The 25483-nt window shown below is 45.2% G+C and overlaps 2 protein-coding genes across 2 annotated transcripts; one reads left to right on the top strand and one right to left on the bottom strand.

The window, feature by feature from the left end:
* Positions 1-393: 393 nt before the first annotated feature.
* Positions 394-7135, top strand: LOC306937346 (ATP-dependent RNA helicase DDX39A-like). The gene is made up of 10 exons (XM_079521056.1): positions 394-536; positions 1639-1861; positions 2589-2716; positions 3326-3602; positions 3963-4081; positions 4716-4847; positions 5390-5499; positions 5737-5881; positions 6181-6328; positions 6879-7135. Exons 2-10 carry the CDS (start codon positions 1648-1650, stop codon positions 6893-6895), a joined length of 1290 nt encoding a protein of 429 aa, XP_079377182.1. The 5' UTR covers positions 394-536; positions 1639-1647; the 3' UTR covers positions 6896-7135.
* Positions 7136-8199: 1064 nt separating this feature from the next.
* On the bottom strand, positions 8200-19048 carry LOC306936897 (CCN family member 1-like). The gene is made up of 6 exons (XM_079520551.1): positions 18937-19048; positions 18657-18715; positions 16627-16840; positions 15139-15591; positions 14442-14620; positions 8200-11339 (listed from the first exon to the last, which is right to left on the bottom strand). Exons 2-6 carry the CDS (start codon positions 18705-18707, stop codon positions 11034-11036), a joined length of 1203 nt encoding a protein of 400 aa, XP_079376677.1. The 5' UTR covers positions 18708-18715; positions 18937-19048; the 3' UTR covers positions 8200-11033.
* Positions 19049-25483: the final 6435 nt, after the last annotated feature.

The raw sequence follows: 25483 nt of genomic DNA on the forward strand, positions 1-25483 counted from the left end.
CTTGTTTCCAGCCAGGCCCTGCTCATAGAACACATTTCATCGTAGTGGTTGATGCCTTGTTCAAGGGCATTTCAGCGGTGGTAATTTTAACGTGTCGGACGGCTGATTCGAACTGGGAACCTTCCGGTATCTAGACCGCGCCGCTATCCGTTCGGCCACCGCTGCCACAGGACTTCAACACTGCGACAGTGATCTCCAAACCCAACTGGGCATCCTAAAACCCCAACAAAACAAGCTAAGAAACATTGTAACTGCCATGCGACCAAATCCGCAAAAATAAACTTTAGTTTATCAATGATAATTAAAGCTGAGGAAAACAAAAACAATCCTCGGGATTGTACCGCCCCCTTCTCTAAACTTCCTTGCTCGCAAACCGGTAGTGTCGACGGGCGCCCGTATCCACCAATCACAGTTAAGGCATTTCGCAGAGGCGGGACTTCCGTGGAATCGCATATACCGAGCTACAGTACGGCCTCCCATGCGGTTCAGGTTTGGAGCTTATTGCATACAGGTTGATTTGAGCATCGTGAACTAAGGTAAGAACGATATATGTAAACCGTGTGTTATTTTACTTGTATAAACTCAGCTTTAAAGATTCTACGCAGTTGGGGATTTCACGGTCAGTTAAATATGTGTAGTTTTCATATAAGTCTCCGTATTGCTACGATAAAAATAATGTCATTGTTTCCATTCGATTGCAGTTAGCTAAGGCGGTTAGCAAGTAGCTTTGCTACTAGCTAGCTGATGTGATCCAGTCCGTCCAGTGTGGTTGTATTTCTTTGTTACGCTGGTGAAAAAATGTTTATTTCGTTTAAGAAAAAAAACATTAAGTTAAAATAGTAATACTTGCGGTTCTTATTTATTAAGGTAATGCGAACTAAGCCATTTTATGTGTAGCTCCCTAGCTACCTGCGCTAGCATTGTTATGCAACATACATAACGATACTATACACGCTGTTAGCCGGTTAGCCTTAGTTACTATTCTATGCCATGTTATTTCGAGAACACCGTCGCATTTAAAGTAACTAATTTATTGATTGAATACTGCAAAGATAAGCACAGGAGAATACCGTTCAATACAAGTCTTTATTTTAGACTGTGGCTTGTTTCCATTGTGGTCCTTTGTACTCAATTCCAAATACACTATTACGGTATTATTATACTATTTTGCAAAGACTGTGCCAAAGCTATACAACAATAGAAGTATGCAACAAACCAAAGTACTACAGGATTTAAAAACACGAGTAGGACATACATTCTATCCATTATACCCCCCCCCCCCTTTAAAAAAAAAAGTAATTAGGTCTTCCATTCTAGTCTTGTTAACGTGGTGTGGACTGTGGACCTTATAACCTATACACAGTATCACGATAGATACAAAATCAAATCAGGTGGGTTAATTTATGGGCTCATATGTGCAAGCACAAGCCCAGCAACAAGTATGTTGTATTGCCAACAACTAATCCTTCCTAGCAGGCATGCAAAAGCAAGACCGTATCATTTGTAAAGCAAATGGCAATACTAAGGTGTGAATAGCATCCCGCTACCTGTGGTGAAAGTAATGCAAATTGTCATGTTGGCACTGGTCCTACCAAAGAGTGTTTAGATTCACAACTCAAGATTTCTTCATTATTCCAGACAGACACAATGGCTGAGAATGACGAGCACAATGACGAGCTTCTCGACTATGAAGAAGACGAGGAGCCTCAAGGACCCCCCGCAGAAAGCGCCACCCCGGCCGGCAAGAAAGAAGTGAAGGGTTCATACGTCTCCATCCACAGCTCTGGCTTTAGAGACTTCCTGCTTAAACCAGAGCTGCTCCGTGCCATCGTCGACTGTGGTTTTGAGCATCCTTCTGAAGGTGAGGCTGGTTTAATGGTTTGTGCTTCTACCAAGTCGATTGGTATTATTAGTGTATTATTTATTTTTTACTAAAAGTTGAGAGTGTGCTAATATAATGACGGTATGAAAGGAACGGCCAAAGACAACTTGAGACACATGGCGTTAAGGAGAACTCCTAACACTATGGGCCAGACCTGACCTCGATGGCTTGGACTCTGGAGAAAAATCGGCACACAAGCTTAGATGCTCCCATATATTTATTCAAGAATGCAGACGCACAACGTTTCAACGTACTGGAGCTATACCTGACAAAGATCTCCAGCAGGTCGAAAAGTTGTCTCCCTTGAATAAATATACATTGGGAGCATCTAAGACGGTGTGCAAACATTTCCTCTCTATGTACTACTTTTGTGCGTGCTCCATTGAAACTGTTGCTGACCTCAATGATTGTTCATTTATGCAAGCTGAGGTTATTTGGAGGGTCTTTTAATGCATATGCACCTATAGGGGAAAAATGCCACAAAATGAACAGCCTCTTCCGTAGACAGAAATGTACTCTGATGATGTCCTGTTCATATTAGACTTGTGACTAAATTATCGGATTGTGCTGTAAAATTAGTTTGTGTGAATAATCATTCAAATTGTGCTGACATAAACTGTCCTGTGCTACAGCACTGAATGCGATTTGGATGTGTAGATGGTTAAATTAAATGAAGTAACCTGTTTTCTTTGCCATTGTGTCACAGTCCAGCATGAATGCATCCCTCAGGCCATTCTGGGCATGGACATCCTATGCCAGGCCAAGTCTGGTATGGGCAAGACGGCTGTGTTTGTGCTGGCCACACTGCAGCAGATTGAGCCAGTTGACGGACAGGTCAGTACCTATGTTTAAAAGGTTGAATGTTTGTTTTGTTTTGTTTTATCTTTATTATTTAACCACTTGAGCCTTAGCATCCCTAGTCTGGGGGACACATTTGCTAAAAGTAGCTGACTTAGCTGATGATCCTAGATAAATTTTTATATGCATTTTATGTATTACCTTGTGTTTACCATGCTTACTGTAAATCGCTCTGGATTGAGAGCAGCTGCTAACTTGTATAATCAGTGTGTTGCATTGTGAGCTTGTAGACAGATTTGGTATGGGGTGTATAGTAATGTTGTTTTGAAGATGCAGGGGCTAACAAGGGGGGTTGTAATCAGAGTTCCTGATTCCACACCATTGTATTAGGACTAGCAAATACGTACACACAGGTCTGTGTCTGTGAATCATGGGATGTTTACACAGCACTGAAGTTGCTTGATTATTGATTAATAGAACACAATGTTGGTCAGATGGACAAAGAAGACACGCAGAAGGCATGCTTAAAAATGCCATTGTTACAAAAAAATTAGCTGTGCCCCGAAATGCTTCACTTACTTTCGATAGTTCAAGGCACAGTGTCTGTACTGCTCTAAGCCCCCCTCCCCCCCATCTCTTCCCCAGGTATCGGTGTTAGTCATGTGCCACACACGAGAGCTGGCCTTCCAGATCAGCAAAGAGTACGAGCGTTTCTCCAAGTACATGCCCACCGTGAAGGCGGCGGTGTTCTTCGGTGGCCTGGCCATCAAGAAGGACGAGGATGTGCTAAAGAAGAACTGCCCGCACATTGTGGTGGGGACACCGGGTCGCATCCTGGCCCTAATCCGCAACAAGACCCTCAACCTGAAGAACGTCAAGCACTTTGTCCTGGATGAGTGCGATAAGATGCTGGAGCAGCTAGGTATGTATGCACTATACAGATGCTGTTTGCAACCAGTTTTATTGATGTAGATGAGTGGTTCTCGAACTGTTTCCCTATCAGGGACCCTCATATTAATATGCATTTGGCAGCAGATCCCCATCTGAAAAGATTTGGTACCACAGCTCCCCAAAATAGCACTTTTCAAAAGAAATTCAACGATACCCATCCCTAAATCACACATGCTGTATCAATTCTATGTCTAATGACCAATTTTAATACACAAGTAAATATTCTTCCACGGGTGCATGCTTATCGGTTTCCAATGCAATCTTCAACAGTGGTTCCTCTACACTAGGTCTACTTGTTTGTAACTCTACTTGCACTGTGTGTTTTTGACAGACATGAGACGTGATGTGCAAGACATCTTCAGGCTTACACCCCACGAGAAGCAGTGTATGATGTTCAGCGCTACCCTGAGCAAAGAGATCCGACCAGTCTGCCGGAAGTTCATGCAGGATGTGAGTATACTGATTGGTTTTGGTTTGGAATGGCAGTGGTTATCAGTGTGTGGCCCGGTTGTCCTTGAGGTCCCCAGCTAAATGATGATTAATTATTATTAACTCTGCGGAAAGTAGGGGTCCTTTTGGTTACAATTTGTCCATGGCGTAATGCCAACCAAATTGGGTGAGGTTTAGTTCTCTGGACCTGAAGTGCTGCTGTTTTTCCATCCTAGCAGGTGTAGAATGTCTGTGTTGGTTTTCTTTTATCTTTCTTATTTAACCACTTGAGCCCTAGCATCCCTAGTCTGGGGGACACATTTGCCAAAAGTAGCTGACTTAGCTGATGATCCTAGATTAATATTTATATGCATTTTATGTATTACCATGTGTTTACCATGCTTACTGTAAATCGCTCTGGATTGAGAGCAGCTGCTAACTTGTAATCCTGATTACACACCATTGTATTGGGACTAGCAATTGCGTACACACAGTTCTGTCTGTGAATCATGGGATGTTTACACAGCACTGAAGTTGCTTGATTAATGATCACAATGAACACAATGTTGGTCAGATACATCTCTGGACCTGATCAGATGTAAGTCTGAGAAACCGACTCGACTTGTTCCTTACCCAATTGTTCATTCTCTTGCAGCCCATGGAGGTGTTTGTGGACGATGAGACGAAACTAACACTACACGGCCTGCAGCAGTACTACTGCAAGCTGAAGGACAGCGAGAAGAACCGCAAACTCTTTGACCTGCTTGATGTCTTGGAATTCAACCAGGTAGATTTCTGGTCTTATTTTGGTCCCGGCCTGTAATTTAAAGAATAATGATCACATTCCCTACTCTAAATATTGAAAAATATACGGAAAAGTCAAGTGAGCAGAATTCCTTGTTGGCTATACATCCATGGGGACTCATTTGCTGCATCACTGTCGGGTAGTTTGCAACTGATGGCGTTCATATGGGTCATAAAATAATTGTACATTTTGTGAAATTGTGTTAACGACAAAGGGCAGAGAAACACATATTTGAGTGTCCAGATCTCCCCTTTTTATCTGATTGATCCATGAGCACCTTTTTACTATTAACATTATTTACTTGTACGTCTCCGGTGATCTCTTCTTTGTCTCTGCATTCAAAGTTTTGTGTTGGCATTTCCTCATGTCTTTACTCACTGTCATTCTTCACTGTAGTCTGAGATGTTTAAACATTTTATTTCGTCTTGAATACTCTTTTCTACTTCTACCATGGAGCTTACAATAGTGTTATCTGTTTTCTTTGTGTGGTGGATAGTCTTGTAATGTATTCCCTTTGCCACTAGGTGGTGATCTTTGTCAAGTCAGTCCAGCGCTGTGTGGCGTTGTCCCAGCTTCTAGTGGAACAGAATTTCCCTGCCATTGCCATCCATAGAGGAATGGCTCAAGAGGAGAGGTCAGTCTTGCACACACACACATACATTTTCCTCTTACACACACACACACACACACACACACACACACGCTTCCCCTCCCTCATAAACACACATTCTATTGAGCTCCAAATGCTGGGTTTGTTTACGGAGCACGAAGCCTCATCAATTAACTCAACACATCATTGCCTTCAAAGGCAGGATGGGAGGTTGGACTGTAGCAGCTGTGTTGATAATCTCTCTTTGCTCCTCCTCCTCAGACTGTCCCGCTATCAGCAGTTCAAGGATTTCCAGAGGCGGATCCTGGTGGCCACCAACCTCTTCGGCAGAGGGATGGACATTGAGCGGGTCAACATCGTATTCAACTACGACATGCCAGAAGATTCCGACACATATCTGCACAGGGTGAGGGACGAGTGTTTGTTTGTCTTCAATGTTTGTCGAATTGTCGGCCACTGATTTCTATGACATTTGGCTCGCAGAAGTATTTAATTATTTACTGGGCTATCATGAACTTGTCTCAGAAAAGAAAAATGATCAGTTGCATACATAAATGACATAAACGCATATTTAATATCAAACAAGCTCATGAAGTCAACAAGTCTTGATGATCAAGCAACACAAGCCATTGGAGTCACAATAAAGTATATTCCCCTAACGAAATCGGTCTCATGTGATGTTCTCTTGTCCTCCCTGGCATACAGGTGGCCCGTGCGGGTAGGTTCGGTACCAAAGGCCTGGCCATCACTTTTGTGTCTGACGAGACAGACGCCAAGACATTGAACGACGTGCAGGACCGGTTTGAGGTCAATGTGGCTGAACTTCCAGAGGAGATTGACATCTCCACCTACAGTAAGTCCTATTCTCCATAAATCTCTGGACCTTTAATCACATTAAACATGGGTTCTCTCTTTTGGGACATGTCATTATCGTCAAACATTTTCAGAACTTTTCACACAATTGGCATGAAGTTTATAAGACTTGGAAGTTTGCAGACATGTTGGCATTGTGATATTTGCATCATGTTTGCATGAATGTGATTTGTGCATCAAAGGGGGTTAGAGCTGCTTCACTATCACAATAACATGGCCCATGTTCTCAGGGTATCCTATGACAGCTAATCGTTAGTGCTTCATACTGCTAGTCTTAAAGGCCAGTGGGATTATGTCAGCTCACAATCGCACTCCAAATAATGAGCTGATGTTATGACTCATTAAGAAAAGCTGGCAACCAAGCATTTGTTAGTGCAGTGTAACTGGAGAGGTCTGGGCAAATGGAGTGTCCTGTGCATTTATCCTGCCGGTGAAAAGTCTGAATTCTCAGCTGTTGCTCTTCATGGAAGCGGTGATCTCTATGAATGCTGGACTCATGTCTTCTATATTCCTTCCTCTCTCCTTTTTAGTTGAGCAGTCCAGATGAGTAGTCGGTCCAGGGAAAAGACTTCTCCTTCCTGTGAATCTCTTGGTGTCTTCTTCTACTTGGAAGGAAAATCCTCTTCACTGTTCAACTGTTCAAGGCTCCTGCTTGTCAATTATGTTCACCAAACCTTTTTATTTTAATGTTGTTGGTTTTTTGTGGGGAAGGGGTTGTCAAGTTTTAATTTCTCATTACCGTGACTTATTTTTTTGGTCTGAAATTAAATCTTTTTATAAAATGGCAGTTAACAGTTGTGGTCTGTGATGCGATGCTTTTCTTGATTTTAATATTTGTCAGAATCTCAAGTAGAGCTTTAGAAAATCCAGAGAAACTAGTTTTTGGAAGATACTTCCAATGTTTTTTAGCTTCTACACATGTGTGTGCCTGTGCGGTCAAAACAGCTCATTAAGATTTTTTTTATTTATAATTGTTTATTACTGCACAGTTTTGTTTTTATATATTTCTGATGGTAATACCTTGAAATAATGACTCCTGTAAAAAGTATATTTTGGCTTACAAGGCAGCTCTGTGGTTGGGACGCTCATAAATTGTTGAATCCCTCCAGCGAATTCTGTCCTCAAGAGGACATTCTGATCATGAACTACTTGAACCCTAGCATCCCTATTCTAGGTGGAAAATGTACCGAAGATAGCAGGACCACAAGCTTGTAAATAATGCATTGAGCTTGTAGAACAGCTATTTCCGACAAAGATATTTGGGGTGGAGGTGGGAAAAGCAGACAAAGTACAAAGCCTACCCGGTCAACTAGTGGTTTACTAAGTAAGTGGGTTTGAGTGGTTAAATTGAGCTTTTGTCTACTGCCAACTGTAATCGCCCAATTCTGAGTTTGTATCTCATAGGACACGATCTGCTTCAGATTTTTAAAATAAAACCAGGAAAAAAAAGTGTCTAATTGTATTGTCTTGTTTTATGATCCAGGAGGAGGGGGATACAGTATACCAGTGATTCTCAAATGGGTCAAAATCAGTTTGAACAACTTTAAACTATCCGGCAGAAACCAGGAAACTTTATTTTTTTCATACGTTGGAGCTATTGAACACCCTTTATGTCATGTTTGTTAAAAAAATATTGAACCAATGAAAAGTATTCAAGCGCTTCGGGCAAAACCTTACTCCACTTGAGCTGGATTTTTTTTTTTCCCCTGAAAAAAGGGAGATAACTACCCAGTGGAAAACATGTTGAAAAATAAACTTATTGTTCAGAAATAACCTGTGTACAACAGCAGTGCTGTTGTTTTTAAAGGTTTGATAAAAATATTCATCTTATGTAATTACCCAAGACCAATGTAGGAGTGAACCAAATTCTTTATTGAAAATTCAGCATGATGAGCACTACCTCAAAATTAATTTAGAACAAGATGATAACCAAACCAAGCGTTTTTTCATGTCGTTTTTAAAAGTAAAACATTTATTGGAAATGTGTGTACAATTAAACTTTATATACGGTCACTAACATGACTTCAATATGGCAGTTAAAGCTCAAAGTGTGGGACCCCGGCCTTGCTCAGTGCTAGTTATACATGTACATGAACTAGATCAGCTTTTACTCAGTAAATGGAATGACCCTTATACAGCAGATACAAATCTAAACACAATAACAAGGCATCTGTACATAGCTGCTCTATAGTGTCATGTTACAAAACTACAGACCTACTTTAAAACATTAAACCACAGCATCTACATAGGCAAATAGGAAATGTTGACATTGATAGCATTTGTCAATACAATATTCCAAAGAGTTTTGTTTTCTTTCTTCATTTTAATTTAAAATGCTAAAACTTTGAAACAAAATAACGATGGCACAAGAAATTAGTTTTTTAGCTGAAATGTAAATGACTAATACTTTTTGAGTGGTGCAACCACTCCTATATAGACAGCTATGTGTGTCCGTCCGTCCGTCCCTGGCTGGCTGGGTCTGTCTGTCCGTCCGAGCACGAAATAGCGTTTGGTTGGTTTTCACCACCAAGTGTCACTGTTGCGCAGCCTAAAGCCCAAACCACACCAAAGGGTCAGGTTTTTAAGGTAAACCACACCAATGCAACTCATTGAGTTACAATGAGTTGCATTGGTATGGTCTACCTGGCTTAACACACACACACACACACATATTAACTTATATATGATGATTTGGGGTGTTACAGTACAGTAGAGGGACCCCCTGGGGACCCCCACACGGTAACTCTGTCATTTCTCAACCATTTCGGACACGGGGCGGCTCGCCAGAACCGGGCCGGCCCCTGGGCGCATTCCTGTGGGGCTGGAACTTCCGGGGACCCCCCGGGGACCCCCACATGGAGTTGCACCACTCACTTCACACGGGTGTGTTTTACTCTATTAAGAGAGAATCATTTTTGAAAAAGGCCTTTCTCTCCATTTTGGGATTAGATCATGAATAAAGGTTATAAGGTGCATGAGAAACCCAGGTTCCAGTAAAGATTCTGTTTGGGCTCTTGAGTCATACAGTAAGGGGTTTACCGTTTAGGTTACACCAGTTATAGAAAAACAAAGAATTCCTCTCCTTCCAACTGTTCTTCTGGTGCTTATGAGGTTCTATAACTGTTATGTGTCCTTAGGCAGGGGGCATCAGTGACCCCACCCATGACCTCGTCTTTAGTAGCATCATAAAGCCCTCCTCAGTCATGTCGTTGACATCACAGGCACTGAACGGCGTTCAGATACAGATGCCACCACACAAACATGAAGTGACATGAGTACGCGTTTTGTTTTTCGTTAAAGTTAGCGTGCTTCAGTTGCTGTTAGATTACAGGCCAGATTGGGTCCTGGAATGGTTTCCAAACCCACTAGGCACAAATTACATGTTTACTTCAGAAGACGCACTTTCTCAAATTTTATTTTTATAACAAACCAAACAGAGGGTGGCTGATTTCGTCTCACTACCCCTCAGAGTCAGGATTGTAATTTGCTCGGAATTAGACCCCGTTGACTCCTCGGCGCCACAATCCCCGGCTTGTTCCTCTGGTGCTTGCTAAATGTCTCACTTTTTGGTGGAGGGCGGTAGGCCAGGCAGGGGATGAATCCAGCTGTGTAAACGGCCCTCGACATTTCACCCACTAATGGACACATTGCCTCCACTTGGACAGGTTCAAATTTGTCCCTAGCACCCCTCAACCCCCCAAACAAAAAGAAAAAAGAAATCGTGGTCATTATCATCCACCATCAGATGTGGCTTTCTGAATACAACTGACCTCTGACGTGACCAGGGAAGGGTCAAGCTCCTAGGTCTGTGGGAGTTTGTCTCTCTGCCCTCCCGTTGTTGGCAGCTCTCAGCTGTTTAGTTCCTCCTTTCGCCCCTTCCAGCCATGCCGTGACTGCTCCAAACATAGCAGCAATTCCCCATCATATCCCCCTTTCCTCGTTGGCATCTTGTCTGTCTCAACAATAAATACCATGGAATAAATACCATAAAAACATACGTACGTTTCCTCCCCCTGGTTACATCTGAGAAATCCCCTTCCGGCTTCAAAGCTCACCGTTCCCAGTAAGGCTTTCCCACAAGTCTTCATTAGTTGGTCAATGTCCAATGTGCTAGACCTGACAGATTTCAGGCCTACCTTGTGTCTTAACTCTTTCCAATCGCCATCAGAACTGACAAAATGTCCACTAATCAGACCTACTGCTCGTCAATGCTCGATGACTGGTATAAATACACACATCAGCATTATAGCCAAGAAAAGTAATCCTAGGTGTGAGTGTTTGTGTGTATGTGTGTGTCCACTCTCTGGCTCCATCGTTCCTCACAGTGTGGTTTCATTCTCAGAGTTCAGGAGCATGCAGTGCACGACAGCAACATAGCGGGTTGGAAGTTTGGAACCATGTTGATGAAAAAAACCAACAACACTGCGATAACTCTGGCGGAGCCAGAAATTAGCAGTTGCCTCACTGCGTCCAGAATGTCCAGCAGCATCCAATTAAATTCTGCTTCTTCCCGTTTGCACCTATGAACAGTTCACTAGGAGGGACAGTGATCCATGCTCCTCGCTTACGACTACTCATAGATACACTATTCTATAAGGTGGGAGGGGGGGGCCTGGGGAAGGGTGGTTAATGTCTTTGGGATTGTGCGGGGGAGTGACGTGGGTCAGGGGTTGGGGAGGAAGCATCTAGTCAATGAACTTGTGCGTGTCACCATAGAGCCACCTCTGTGGAGGCATCACTGCCTCGTTGAGGTAGCTGCACTCGTCGCTGCACTTGCAGGACTGGATGAACATGACAGACTTCTCAAATCGCTCTCCGTCAGCGCAGCCGAAGGTCACTGTGGCGGTTCGTGTGCGGCGGGGCGAGCAGCAGCGGCCGTCCCTGCACACGCCACAGTAGTTGGGCCTGTAGAGGCGAGTGCTTCTGCAGCCAGCATAGGACAAGCGGTGGGGCTCGGGCGCCTTGTGGGTTCGGGAGCACTTCCTCCCTTTCTGTGGTGAAAGAAAAGAGAGAGGGGGCAGGGTGAAATCACCACTCTAGTGAAAGGTTAGTATGACCTACACTAACCTCTCATAAGAACAGTGGTGTATACTAGGCAGCGGAAGCCCAGCTGCAGCACAAAAGGTGAGAGATTGAAGTAGGACAACACGTCTTTCCAATGAAAAAGACTGAAACCGTATCCTGTGGACTCGGGAAGGAAGACTGCAAGCCACCACTCGTCCACATAACATGGCTTACTACTAAGAGCATTGAGTCAGGAAAAACACTGTTAATGTGACTAGGTGTAGAGAAAGAAAAACTAAGTGATGCTCAGATTCAGAACAACAGATGAGAGTCGGAAAGAGCCTCCACGCCAACGAGGGTTACAGGTTGACAGAAGTACGCATTAACACCCACAACGGCTCCACAAACACTGACACCTGATTTATACATAGTTTTACGCTGGTGTCTTGCATCATAAATAGCCGATCTACAAGCTCACAATGAGTCACACTGCTACACATTGTGAGCTTGTAGATCCGGTAGATTTCCGGTGTGAGACACTGGCGCACGGTTAAGTGTAAATCAGGCTTGGAGCCGGTGCATAACAAGCCAGCAACCCATTCCAACATGAAAGGATGATGGGAGGCGCATGAAATGTGAGCATGCAGAGGCTGCAGGGGAGTCAAGAGCACCGCTAAAGTACATACATACATACACAGTAAAATCCTCAGCGTTAATTCAACTCTGAGAGTGTACAAAAAATTAACTGAGGATTTTACTTGGTGCATGAAGGATCCATGCCACTTCACAACTACCAAAGAGTGAGTGACTGAGTAGATGAGAACACAGCCTTGCCTTTCACCTGATGTACTTAAACTTAAAGGACCACTTCACCACTTTTCAACTTCTCTTCCTATAATTGGTCCTAACTAATGTTCACGATAAAATACCACAATTTTTTCCTACTCAGTTTGTGTCGCATAGGAAGGCTGTGGGCAGTTCAGAAACCCGTCCACCAGTGACATCATCGATGGTGAATCCAAGCTAATAGAAACGGCAGGCTTTCTTTTCCTGAAAGGTTGCAATGCAAAGGTTGAAGCCATCGTTCTCACGATAATACAAATCTAAATATATTTTAAAACAAATCTTGTTTAAAAAAAATCTGCCTAATGATGATGTCACTGGTGGACGGGTGTCCGAACTGCCCAAAGCCCTCCTATGAGACACAGACTGAGTAGGAAAAAATGGTGATGTTTTATCATGAACATTAGTGAGGAATTATATGTAGAGATGTTGAAAAGTGGTGAAGTGGTCCTTTAACAATAGGATTTCTATGTGTTATGCAATTTGTGTTGCCACTGTTTAGGGATTGGAACCCCCCATTTTAAACAGCAAATGTGGGCTTCTGGACAATAATAAATACAGGAAAGAAGAACAATCTTATTACCAAACATCTCCATCAGAAACAATGTATCCATTTTAAATGGACATTGTACGTATAAAACCCAGAAAGATCTTCTTTCCTCCTTACATCAGATATGAATTAATATCTCATTAAAGTATGGGGCTAGTCAGGGATGGTATATTCTGACCTGAACAGGTTAAACATTTAAATGCACTTGTTGCCTTCCTATTTTAATTTCAACTTTATGTTAATAATGACATTTTTTGACCACTTTCAACCTGGCATACACGTCAGTGACGTCACATACCTATCATTATACATGGAAATCTTCAAAAGATTATGTCAAACCTTTTTCTAAAATCAAGAAAATAGCCTATTTTTAAATATAAAAAATATTGCTCAATAAATCAATATTGTTGCTCAATAAATCTAACTCAAGTGAAGACAGTGTGCGGGATTCTTTTTTCTCTGTCTATACAGACAGGAAACAAAATGAACCAAAGCCTAGCTAACTATTTGCTTTAATAGCAGAAATCTAAATTCAAAAAGATATATATATCTGCTGTCGGGGAGAAACATTTTTTCAGGAAAAGAAAATTATATTTTTTTCAGGAAATGAAGAAATCCATATATTTTTAAAACAATTCATGCAATACTGCCTCATCAAAGTTGGCATTGTGTCTTTATTCTCAATAACTTGCATGATAGGGGAGAGGTGGTGGAGTTTGAGGGTCCAATGGAGTTAAGAGGTTTTGTCGGAAGCGCTTTTTTGGTTTTTTGGTTCAATATTTTTTAACCAACACAAAAGGTGTACAAAAAATAATAATAATCAAACACCTCAGAAATTGAGTTAGGTGCTTTCTTAACTCCTGTCGTGATTAGTCAGATACCTTTCCGGTCTGAAGAGCAGATGACAGCTTCCTGTTCTCAACTTGGAAGGAATTACACGCTCTCAAAAATTGCGGAAGAGAAAATCTGACTTAGATTTAGAGACTAGTTCAAAGGGATCAACATGAACTTGGCACCAATTTGCAATGAAGGGAAACCCAGTCTAGATCAACTGTGCCGACAGACTGGTGAGAAGAATTTCACTCACACAGCAACAGAACCCTGAATAGACGGAGAGATGAAGAAAGAGTTGCATCTACGTTGGGTCACCAGGGCGAGGCAAGCTAATGAATACCATGATATTAATATCAATGTGACCTCTCTTGTGTGGATTCCCTTTCCAAGTGCTATTTATTTTGGAATGATAGCTGAACAGCATAGTTGTACGGTAAATAAACATAGTGACGTAATCTATCAATTTCAATATGTGTAGCGCAGACTCAAAACCTGCCCAAACAGGCTCCTTTGATCTGCAGAGATCAAAAATGGCAGAAGCCCTCTCCTGTGTGTCTCTCTTATGGAGTCTGAATTCGACTGTTATATGGTCTGTAGTCCTAAAACCAGGAAGTGACTCAGATTGATTCCCAATGCTTTTACGTTGTTGCTCTGTAGGAGGATAGCCGTCTATATGAGGGTCTGCCCGTCTGTGTGTGTGTGTGTCTGTCTATTTGTCTGGAGATATCAGTGACAGATTTCCATGCAATTCCTTTTAACACATTGTTTTCATCCAAAACCCTTGGAGACTTTTCTCTGTTACTTCATGTAACGCAATGCATTGTGGCCTTGTCAGCCCGTCTTCGTTATTTAACTTATTTACCTTGACAGGAATGGACATGGAGCTGCAGGGACGGACGTTGCACAGACGGGTCTCCTTCACCAGTTTACACTGGGCATTGTCATTGGTGACACGGGAGGACACGCCCATCCCACAACTCCGTGAACACTGCGACCAGGAAGTGGTCTGAACCGCGCACTGATCCCCCACCTGTTTCCATGCTGGAGAAAACAGACAGATGTAAAGATGAACAGGTGTGTTTGTGTGCGGTGGGGGTAACAAGCAAATTCAAGTGCGGCAGAGAGACGGGGTCAACCGAAGTAAAAGAAACAGGGGACAGAGGGCCAGATGGAGAGAGGGAGTAAAGAGAGGCTGAGAGCGGGCAATGCAAAGTACACTGGCCTCATTCAGCCAGCAGGCAACACTGACGCATAGACAGGGTGATTACAGAGAGGGGAAAGCTGGGTGACAGTATATGTGCTGTGTGAGAGTGCTATGTGCTTGTGTGTATGAGCGCGCCTCTGGTGTACAAGGAGGCATTGGAAAACACACTGCATGCTAATACACACACACACACACACACACACACACACACACACACACACACACACGAAGGTGTCTCACAGTGGGGCCGTTTGTGCGTCAGGGGGATTTCAAAACGTACAACACAAACATGACGCTTTGCTGTGCGGAGGAAACAGACGTGACTCTAAGGCGACATGCCGGCGCCGCATCTCACCTGCCAGGTGCTTGTGACCTCGAGGCTTGTCCCACTTCCTGCCCGCCTCCACCAGCTCGTTGCCCAACGTGTCCTTGTCTCTCTTGGGCTTGTACGGGTATGGCTTGAGGTATGCTTTGGGGTAGTGCTTGGCGTAAGTCTTGGTATAGGGGTAGGCCGGGTAGGGCATGAAAGGGTAGGACGGGTAGGCCGGAGGCTGGGGACGACGCTTCACCTCGGGCACCACAGCGGTACCCTTGTGGCAGTCGATGCTGAGACAACACTGGCCCGGGACCTTGACCAGCCGCGGGGCAGGGCACGAGGGAGAGGCCAGGGGCACGTGGCTGGGGCACAGGGGCACGCAGCCCACTGCCCCATCGATGCATGTGCACTGGTGCTTGCAGCCGGCACGGAAATTCTCGCCGTTTTGGTACATGCGTCCGCTGTACTCGCAGGAGCGGCCATCTGCCTTTGCTGTGACAAAAAGCAAAAGAAATGCAGGGATGGTTAAACCATCACTATGTCACTAAAACTCACAAATGGCTAATTGTGTATACAAATAGATTTGTGTGTAATGACTCAACAACAAAGGAGAAATTAAAGAAATGCAAAGGGAAGGGATGGATGAAAAGAGATTGAGAGAGAGAGAGAGAGAGAGAGAGAGAGAGAGAGAGAGAGAGAGAGAGAGAGAGAGAGAGATAGACAGTATCTAGTTTTATGACGGAGGCCCTATTCTTAGAGCACAGAGGAATTTTGGCTTGTTTACAGTGTCGTTCCACTGAAGTCCTCTGGGACTCCCCACACAACACCCCAAATACCCCCCTTTATATAGCAACACCCCCAAATAAACATGCATATAAAAATACCGCCAAATGTGTGTGTATGTGCATGTGTGTACTTGGTGTGCCTCTGTAGTGTGTACACAGTGAACTACTTGTATAAATCAGAGAGTTGGCTGGCTTTCAGTCCCAGCCCATGAAGGTGCTCTGTCTTTGAAACACGGCCCAGGCTTCAGACCTCAAAGACAAACGGCATTGGCTTTGGCTTAGGGGCCCTGAACCCTCAGCCTCCCCACCCCAGTCACACATTCCCTCGCCCAACCCTGATCTCTCCCCAGAAAAACCATACCACATTTCTTCATCGTTTACGTTTACTTGTAGATCTGCTATTTTCACTATTGTCTTCATTATTATTGTTACTTTGTTTGTTTTTAACTTTTAGCTTGTAATTTTGACATTCAAAATATTGGGATACTGGTAGATTATTAATCAAATTAATTGTTGCACTCCTATTGTTGTATGTGCCTAAAATACACACGAGAAGTGATGCTAAATTATAGCAATGGTCCAAAAATGCTTCCAGTCAGAAATCAAAATGTTAGTAAATATTAAAAACATTCATATCAGTGTCAGCAGAGTGCTTGCTTCGTTTACAGATAAAAACATAATAACAGATAAAAAGGCAAACAATATCCAGGAGGTGGAAAATCAAATGTTTTTAAAAACATACCTCTGCAGATGCCGTGCGTGCGACCAACGTCGTTGCCATAGTTACACTCCAAGCCTTTGTGGTGGTCGCAGGGCCGTCCTTCATGACAGTCCTGGTTGAGCTGGCCGGCACACACCTTACAGCAGCCACAAGCGTCAGGGACCGAACTCACACCAGGAGGACAGGACGGGGGCCCCGCTGGACACTCACACACCATGGGGCAGCGGGCAGTCACCTAAAGCAGGGGCATGGGGAGAGGAGGAATGGAGGACTAAATTATTGGGATCATAGTTTGATGATGCATTCACTTTCTGTGTGTGTGTGTGTGTGTGTGTGTGTGTGTGTGTGTGTGTGTGTGTGTGTGTGTGTGTGTGTGTGTGTGTGTGTGTGTGTGTGTGTGTGTGTGTGTGTGCGTGCGTGTGGGGGGGGGGTTCATGGCATCTGTTTGACTTGTGTTTCACAGATCACAGAAATTCCCTAAAGTGTGTGGCTTGGATATTCCCTGAATGCCCAGCTCTGTACAGACTGCCAGTGGGATGGATATCTGTGGTTCTCTGTCGCCTTCCGCTTGGCATTCGCCAGGCCATCAGGGATGAAAGAGATGTTCTCACCAGCCCCCTTTTGTTTCTCTCATCCCCTCTCCTCCAACATGCACGCACACACACACACACACACACACACACACACACACACACACACACACACACACACACACACACACACACACACACACACACACACACACACACACACACACACACACACACACACACACACACACACACACACACACACACACACACACACACACACACACACACACACCCCTTCCACCAAAGCTTCGCCAATAACTCAACTCAACGCCTCACTAGGTATATTGTGTTCAAAAGAGACTCTCTCAGCCTGCCTGTCCATAGCCGGATCACCCAAAGCGATCCCTTCCGAATCCTGACCCCGCCACTCTCCTAATTCCGGCCAGAGGGAGGAGACAGGAGGGAGGGGACAGGAGGGAGGAGACAGGAGGGAGGGGACAGGAGGAGGGAGGGGAAGGGATGAGAGAGGGTTGTCCAAATTGTTTCCGCACAGCAGGGCTCTTCTATTTCCAGTCCAGAATGTGTGTCAATGTTTGTTTGTAGTCCCTCTCCATGGCACGGCTCCTGGTGTGTCACCGAGGATTAAAAAGCCAGTGAGAGACAGTTCTTCTCCATGTCCCTCTCCATGGCACGGCTCCTGGTGTGTCACCGAGGATTAAAAAGCCAGTGAGAGACAGTTCTTCTGCTAGGCAATAATTGCCCAAGAATCCAGGGGAAAGATGGGGACGACCAAAGCCGTGTCACCTGTCTGTGTCCACTCATTGTGTTGGAGGATGGGTATCAGGTGGGCAGACATGGCATTGCAGACACAATACAATACCACTCAATTTGTAACATTAGGTGGGCACATTAATACAGCATTTATTGTAACACATATAGACAAGATAATACAGGCCTAATTACACAGTAAACAACTAAACATCCATTTGGAGGCTGGAGCCTTTTGTCCTCCCCCCGAGTTAAATGAACAGTAAGGGTTGTACTGCGCAGTGCCAGTGTATAATAGCCTAATCAGAAACACTTGAGACTGAGTATAATAATAAACCAATTGAGGAAACAGCTGCTGCCATTATGTACTGTCTGCGATTGTAACAAATTTAGGATAGCTTGAAGCTTCTGAGTCTGATGATTGTTTCTGTTCTGACATAGGCTACTTATACGGTATACCTACTATAAATACTACCAGTGCATAATGCATATATACGATTGAAATCTGCACCATCTGGCGTTACAACTACAACAGAAAGTGATAAATACTTTCCATCGTAACCTGAGGACAGCCGATCAAATCCGTTACCGCGTGTAAGCTACAGTACAGCCTCGGTGAGCAGTCAGCACCCAGCAGCCAGTCAGCACGTGAGTCGTTATTCCTTACGTTACGTGATTGTGTACTGTCTCCAAACCTGTCCGGTGTGTAGCCTATAGTAATAACTGAAAGTAATAGCCAGGCCTACTTACCAAGCTGACGGTCGTCATGTGAAAAGCCGCAAGGAATAATAATATCCTCATGTTGTCAGCTGGAAATTGATCGGGAAGAAAATATGTAAAAAATGTGTTTAAAAAACAAAAACAAAATAAATAAACAGCTTCCTGTATTATATTGTAATAGATCCACCACAACAGCCACCCCCAAAACAACAATGGGTTTTGTCCGCCTGGGTAATTCCAATCATTCTTTGGAGTCCTTTATCACCTGTACATTTTCATCGATTAAAGTTTGAGACTGGTTTTATATTACCCCCGTGCTTTCTGTGATGGCCTCGCCCACACGGACCGCCTCCGTCCAATCGGAACGCAGGCGTGTGGCGGAGGTCAGGCTCAGAGCCATAGAGTAAGACAGAGTTCTGACATCTCCGTTCACTTCATGGGGCCAGTCCAATGGCGGCTCTCCTACATAGACTAATGCGAAGAGCATTACATGCATTGGACTCAGGCAACAGCCCAGCTTTAATGATCTTAAATCCCTTTATCTTAGATCGTGTTTTAGTAATAGTACACAACATAAACATTACAGACTTTAGTTGTCACTGTACAATACTTTAAAACAGTTGGCATGTTGCACACAGCTCTTATTTACGCCGCCCTCGTTGAAAACAATGTATTTCAAACTCCAGCTTGTCCCTGTTCAGGCTGCGTGAACATCGTTAGAGCGCTCAGTTTTCTGCCCCCTTCAATGTCGTAACTCTGTCTTACTCTATGGCTCTGGCGGAGTTACGCCAAAAGGGGCGGGGCTTCGCATCTCCAAAACGGAGGGCTGAGGTTTGAGGCGTGGCCAACGATGAATGCAGTCATTCATAAAAACTCAGAATTACTACATTCCAAAGAGGACCTGGCTTTTTGGTGTTTATTTATTTATGTTTGAGTGAAAATAATATTATTGATGCTTTAAAGTCGTTTTCACACGCATACCTCTGTCCGACGGCTGCTTTGTGAAAAGCAAGATAAATATACTCAGCTGCTCGCCTGTGCTACATTAATACTCGGGGCAGCCATAGAAAACAGTTAGGAATGTCCTCCCCCTTCTATTTAAAAAGTACCATGAGACAAGAGCGAGACGGATACAGTCATGTATTGGGAGAGCGAGAGACCATGTGTGTGGAGCTGAGTTGGAGCATCAACCACTGATGGAGTGATAGTGATATTGGAAATGATTGTAGTAATTCCCCTTCACAAATCATCACTCTCCTCCCTCCTCACTTTCCATATCCTGTCTCTAGCCCCCAAGTCCCCTCTCACCTCACACACTGCCATGCAGGGTAGGATGGCTCTGTGTGAGGCCTTGACCCCCCCCCCCCCCCCCCCCAGCCCCCCTTTCTCTCTCTCCTCCCCATGCAGATCCATATACAGACCTGTATTTATGGAGGTAGTGTGTGGTGCGTGCGTGCGTGCGTGCGTACAGTGATGGCACAGCAGAGCGGAGGTGAGCGGTGCCTGGCTAATCGTCCGTTCACCCCCGCGGACACGCACACAGGAAACCAACAATCTACCTGAGCCAGTACACACTCAAACCGACACACACACACACACACACACACACACACACACACACACACACACACACACACACACACACACACACACACACACACACACACACACACATATGTGAAAGGGACTAAATACACACTCCACACACACCTATACTTCTTCAGACACACCATTAAACTGTTCACCAGTCACGCACGCACACGCAGAGGGGCGCTTGTTCTTATTTGCAGAAGGGAGCTGATGAGAGGAGGGGGGGCGGGGGGGCAAATTGTTGATTTCCCCTGCAGGTTCACTGGGATGTGTAATTAGGAGGTGGGGTGCGTGCAGTGATTTGTGCTAACGAGGAGCATGCTAACCCCCACCAAAATACACACACACACACACACACACACTCACGCACGACACACGCACACACGCATGCACGCACACCATGTTTACACGACTCCCCCTCAATCACCTCTCAAATCACCCTTGGATGCTGGTGTAATCTATGTGTGGGAACATGCACACTGCCTGTTTATGATGATACCCCCCCACATACGCACACACACGCACACACACATATGCACGCAGACACACACACAAAAATATGCACACATAGGCCTACACACAGACATGCAAGCAACCACTTGTATGCATGTGTACTTGTGTAGGCTTATAGGCTACAGTAGGCCTATATCTGTATACACAAACACCTCACCACACCGGACGCCTGCACACATATGCAGGCACGCGTGCACACACACACACACATCACACACACACATACACACACACACGCACACGCGCGCACACACACGCACACAAACCCCATCACAGAGGCCTATACACAAAAAGCAAAATTCTGTATTCGGTGAACCTTCATCCTCTCCCACACAATCTATCTTTCTCTGACAGTAAACGGAAATGATGTAACTGGCCTATGTAAACACTCATGCGCGCGCACGCGCGCACGCACGCACGCACGCACGCACGCACGCACGCACACACGCACACACACACACACACACACACACACACACAGTCACACACACACACACACACACATCCTTACATGGACACGCATACACGCATACAGTGCATACATACACGCATGCTGTCCCACTACACTGTGTTCAGTGTGTTGTTTCATGGATAATGAAGTTCCAGTGACTCATCAGAGACCGTGTCCTTTCCACTTTGGTCTAAGCCGCTTCCATTCCAGACATAATAAACAAACACAGACTTTCCAATACACAACGCACTGTATGTATGGGAGCGTGTAGCACACACACGCACACACACACGGATGGATACATGCATTTCCACATGGACGCATACAGTATACACACATACGCGCATGACAACACGGACGCCCGTGCACACATGCACACACGCGTGCACCAACATAGAGGAATTCATTGGCATGGACAGAGGTAGCATGACTTCTGTGGTGACCTTTCCATTCTGAATTGACGCCGCACATCGGCTCATAACGACTGAAGGGTCAGTGTGTGTGTGTGTGTGTGTGTGTGTGTGTGTGTGTGTGCGTGCGTGCGTGCGTGCGTGCATACTTTTTCAAAAATTGCTGATCAACAAGCAAATGAGGCATGGCGGAGAGAGGGAGGAGAGAGGAGAGGAGTGAGAAAAAGGTGGGCAGTGGCAGATGAAAAATATACCAAAAATTATACCCTCGAAAAACAAGTCTGTGGGAAATAAAAGTAATATAGGTGAGAGGGGAAGAGAGAGAGAGAGAGAGAGAGAGAGAGAGAGAGAGAAACTGGGGCAGCACAGGTAGAGCCAGCCAGCCAGGGGTGGTCAGCACATGAGACCAAGGGTATGAAGGGTATGCATGAACCCAGGAAATAGAGGAGAGGACAGTTGTTTTGTTTTTGCTTCTGTATAAATATGTCAATATACAGTTTGTTTGTGTAGCCTATGTCTGTCTTGTTGTCATGTCTTGTAATTTTGCAAAGAAAATCACACCTGTGTGAAGTGAGTGGTGCAACTGTACCGTGTGGGGGTTTCCTGCAACATCGAGACCCCCAGGAACGCGACCAGGGGGCCGGCCCGGTTCCGGTGAGCCGCCCCGTGTCCGAAACGGTCGAAAAATGGCAGAGTTACCGTGTGGGGGTCCCCGGGGGTCCCCGCAACATCCAGACCCCCAAGAACGCGCCCAGGGGGTGCGGCCCGGTTCCGGCGAGCCTTCCTGCGTCCGGAACGGTCAAGAAGTGACATAGTTACTGTGTTGCAGCTTTTTGTGCTCGGACATACATACGGGATACAGACACACATAGCTGCGTAATGGAGCGGAGGCACCACTCAAAAATAACATACAAAAAGAGGAGAGAACAGGGGAGGAGACTCACAAGATGGTAGGAGAGGGAAATAGAGGAGAGGTTTGCAATAAGACATGTTGCTTGAGTTTCCCCACCGAGTAAAACAGGATGAGTCAAGAAGACAAGAGGTGGTTTACTGTAATGGGAGCTCAGTACGTACAGTATGTGAGAATGGGTGTGTTTGTACATGCAGGGACTGAGAGAGAGAGGAGAGAAAGGCACAGGCGTGGTGTGTTTGTTTAAAGGAGATGAGAGACCTCACCCCACCTGCACACAGGTGCACACACCATTGTAAAGGCAGCACACACCATTGTAAAGGCTGCACACACACACACACACGCACGCACGCACGTACGTACGTACGTACGTACGTACGTACGTACGCACGCACGCAAGCACATGCATGCACACACGTGCACGCATGCACACACACACAAGCACATGAACACAAATGTATAAACCACACTTGCAGTCACATGAACACATACAGCTTATACTGTGTCTGTGTGTCTATATACTCTGGAGGCACACCTGAGTAGTGTTGAATAGATTAGTCTAGTGGTCGATGTCGCGTGTGTGTGTGTGTGTGTGTGTGTGTGTGTGTGTGTGTGTGTGTGTGTGTGTGTGTGTGTGTGTGTGTGTGTGTGTGTGTGTGTGTGTGTGTGCGCGCGTGCGTGCATGCGTGAGTGCGACAAGCGTGCATGGCAGAGGGCAGCGGCAGGGTAAATGGAATAGAGAGAAAGACACAGAGAGAGCACAGCCTGTTCCAAAGCATAAAGAAATGGGAAAGAAAAACAAGCAAAGAGAGTGGGAGAGAGATTGAGAGAGAGAGAGAGAGAGAGAGAGAGAGAGAGAGAGAGAGAGACAGAGATGGAGACAGTACAGAGAGACAGATAGGAGAGAGACAGAGAGATTAGAGAGGGATAAAGATAGTAGAGAGCGGAAGAGAGAAGCAAACAGAGAGAGTAGACGTAGAGAGGAAGAGAGAGCGAGAAAGCAAATGGGGTAGAGAGTAGAGTGGGAATTTAAGTTCCAAAGTTATTTTTAAACCAAGAACAGGAACTGTACTGTTGACTCCACAAACACTATAGAGTGCACGCAGGCATGCACGCACGCACACACACACACGCGTCGCATGTGTGTGCGTGCGTGTCTCTCAAGGGCCCATGCACACGTGTACAGGATAACACATGTGTCTGGGGCCAAATATACTGTATGCCTGTGCTCACCATGCACACTGGTACTGATGCTGTTACAAAATGCTATTTTTCATGCACAGAAATTCACACTCACACTCAGGCATGTGCCTGTGTGTATTGCTGCCCCTGTGTGCAAAGCTGTCCTCCAGCTGTGTATTTCAAGAGAGTCATTTGATGACACCCCCAAAAACCTTTCATTACAGATGAAACAGTCAGTTATTCTGCCAGCCAGTTTTAATTCCGGCAAAGCTTGTTTTCAAAATAGATATAGTAGTATATAAGTTTATGTGTTTCAGCTAACTGACTATAATCAAGATATGGCGAACATATGGAACAGAGACGTCGCAAATGCTGCATAATTACAGGCCAGCACTTCGCTCCAACAAGTGAGGAGTCACAACATAAATACAACGTGATTCATACTTCAGAGAAGCTTGTCTGCAAATAGCCAATCTACCAGCTCACAACATTCTGTGATGCGACACACTGTGAGCTTGGAGATCTGCAATTTTCGGCATGCAACTCCCTCATACGATGAAGTATAAATTCAGCAGTAGATGATAGACCAGCGAGAGTACAAATGAGGAGACAGAGAGGCAGCTGTAAGGATAAGGTTTCAAACCAATTGGAATAAGTACAAGCCAAGGTCATTTGCGAGTGCATCCACTGCAATCAAACTCTTGGCAGTGCCCCACCTGTCCTGCCACCTGGCATACTACCAGACAGCAGGTATTTTAAACTTTGCGTTTTACTATGTCCCCAGACTGTTATTACCACATAAAAGACAAGCTGGGACAAAATGTTACACACATGGGAAGGATGGTCTCTCTCCCCTGTGTGTGCAGAAGAACACAAGCCCTGCCATTAATTTGCTTTGTCTGTCAGGGCCCGTTATGTTCCCTAAAGGTGGCCATAGTGTTCTGGTGGATTCAGGAGACAGGACACAAGTGGGGGAAGGAAGGTGTTGCGAGAGAGAAAGAAAACCTGCCCAGGTGAATAAGGTGATCCACCAATACGGTGTAGCTGATTGAATAGAGAGGCTGTCTAGGAATTGGAAGATAGATGGTTCGTCCCAGCTGACTCACCCACTTCACTCTGGGTGAAGCTGTAAAATAAATTTCCCCTCTGCAGGGGACTAGAAAATACTCCCCCTTTCCGATACGGCAATCCTCACAAGGCGTTATGTGTGACACGACGCAATTCCCGGGGAGACCTGCGTCAGAGAGTGTCATTTCCCCTCGTCCTTTACAAGGGGTCAGGTCATGACTGACGAGGCAGGCTTAGTGCCCACCTCAGCCTCTGACTGGTCCAGGTCAAAGGAATCTGGGTCACCTCCTTGTCAACGGTGCTATATCTTAACTGATGCTGCCCATCCTACCAGCCACCCAGGGCTAGGTCACACCCTCCCCTCCGGGTATCTCTCTCTTTCTCTCTCGGCCTCAGCCTTGCTCTCTCTCCTCACCCCTCCCCTCACCTCAGAGGTGTCACAGAGAGCGGCCTTGTTCCATCCCTCGCCCCCTCGCCCGTTGGGACCCCTCAAAAATCCCAGATATCCCTGCAATTTCCGGTGCAATGTTTATTTGGTGGGAACAGGGGTGACGGGGGGAGGTTCAGGCTGACTTTTTAAAAAAAAGAAAAGAAAAAAAAGAGTCTCACTCACAAACAGTTTTGGGCTGCATTTGAGGGTAAACATGTGCAGGAGGGGGCTGCGCGAAGCGAGCACTGACCAGGACTAAGGCGCGTGTGTTCTTGGCCTGACACGCAGATCCCACCTTAGCAG

Source organism: Electrona antarctica (genome assembly GCF_951216825.1).
Source record: "Electrona antarctica genome assembly, chromosome: 14".
NCBI classification, from domain to species: Eukaryota; Metazoa; Chordata; class Actinopteri; order Myctophiformes; family Myctophidae; genus Electrona; species Electrona antarctica.

Excerpts from the sequence above, each read along its gene's own strand:
- LOC306937346 (XM_079521056.1), top strand. The coding sequence starts at position 1,648 with ATGGCTGAGAATGACGAGCACAATGACGAGCTTCTCGACTATGAAGAA. Across the intron at positions 4,082-4,715 it reads GCCGGAAGTTCATGCAGGAT|CCCATGGAGGTGTTTGTGGA; the intron begins GTGAGTATACTG and ends ATTCTCTTGCAG. Across the intron at positions 4,848-5,389 it reads ATGTCTTGGAATTCAACCAG|GTGGTGATCTTTGTCAAGTC; the intron begins GTAGATTTCTGG and ends CTTTGCCACTAG.
- LOC306936897 (XM_079520551.1), bottom strand. The coding sequence starts at position 18,707 with ATGAGGATATTATTATTCCTTGCGGCTTTTCACATGACGACCGTCAGC. Across the intron at positions 15,592-16,626 it reads CACGCACGGCATCTGCAGAG|CAAAGGCAGATGGCCGCTCC; the intron begins GTATGTTTTTAA and ends TTTTTGTCACAG. Across the intron at positions 11,340-14,441 it reads CCATGTCCATTCCTGTCAAG|AAAGGGAGGAAGTGCTCCCG; the intron begins GTAAATAAGTTA and ends CTTTCACCACAG.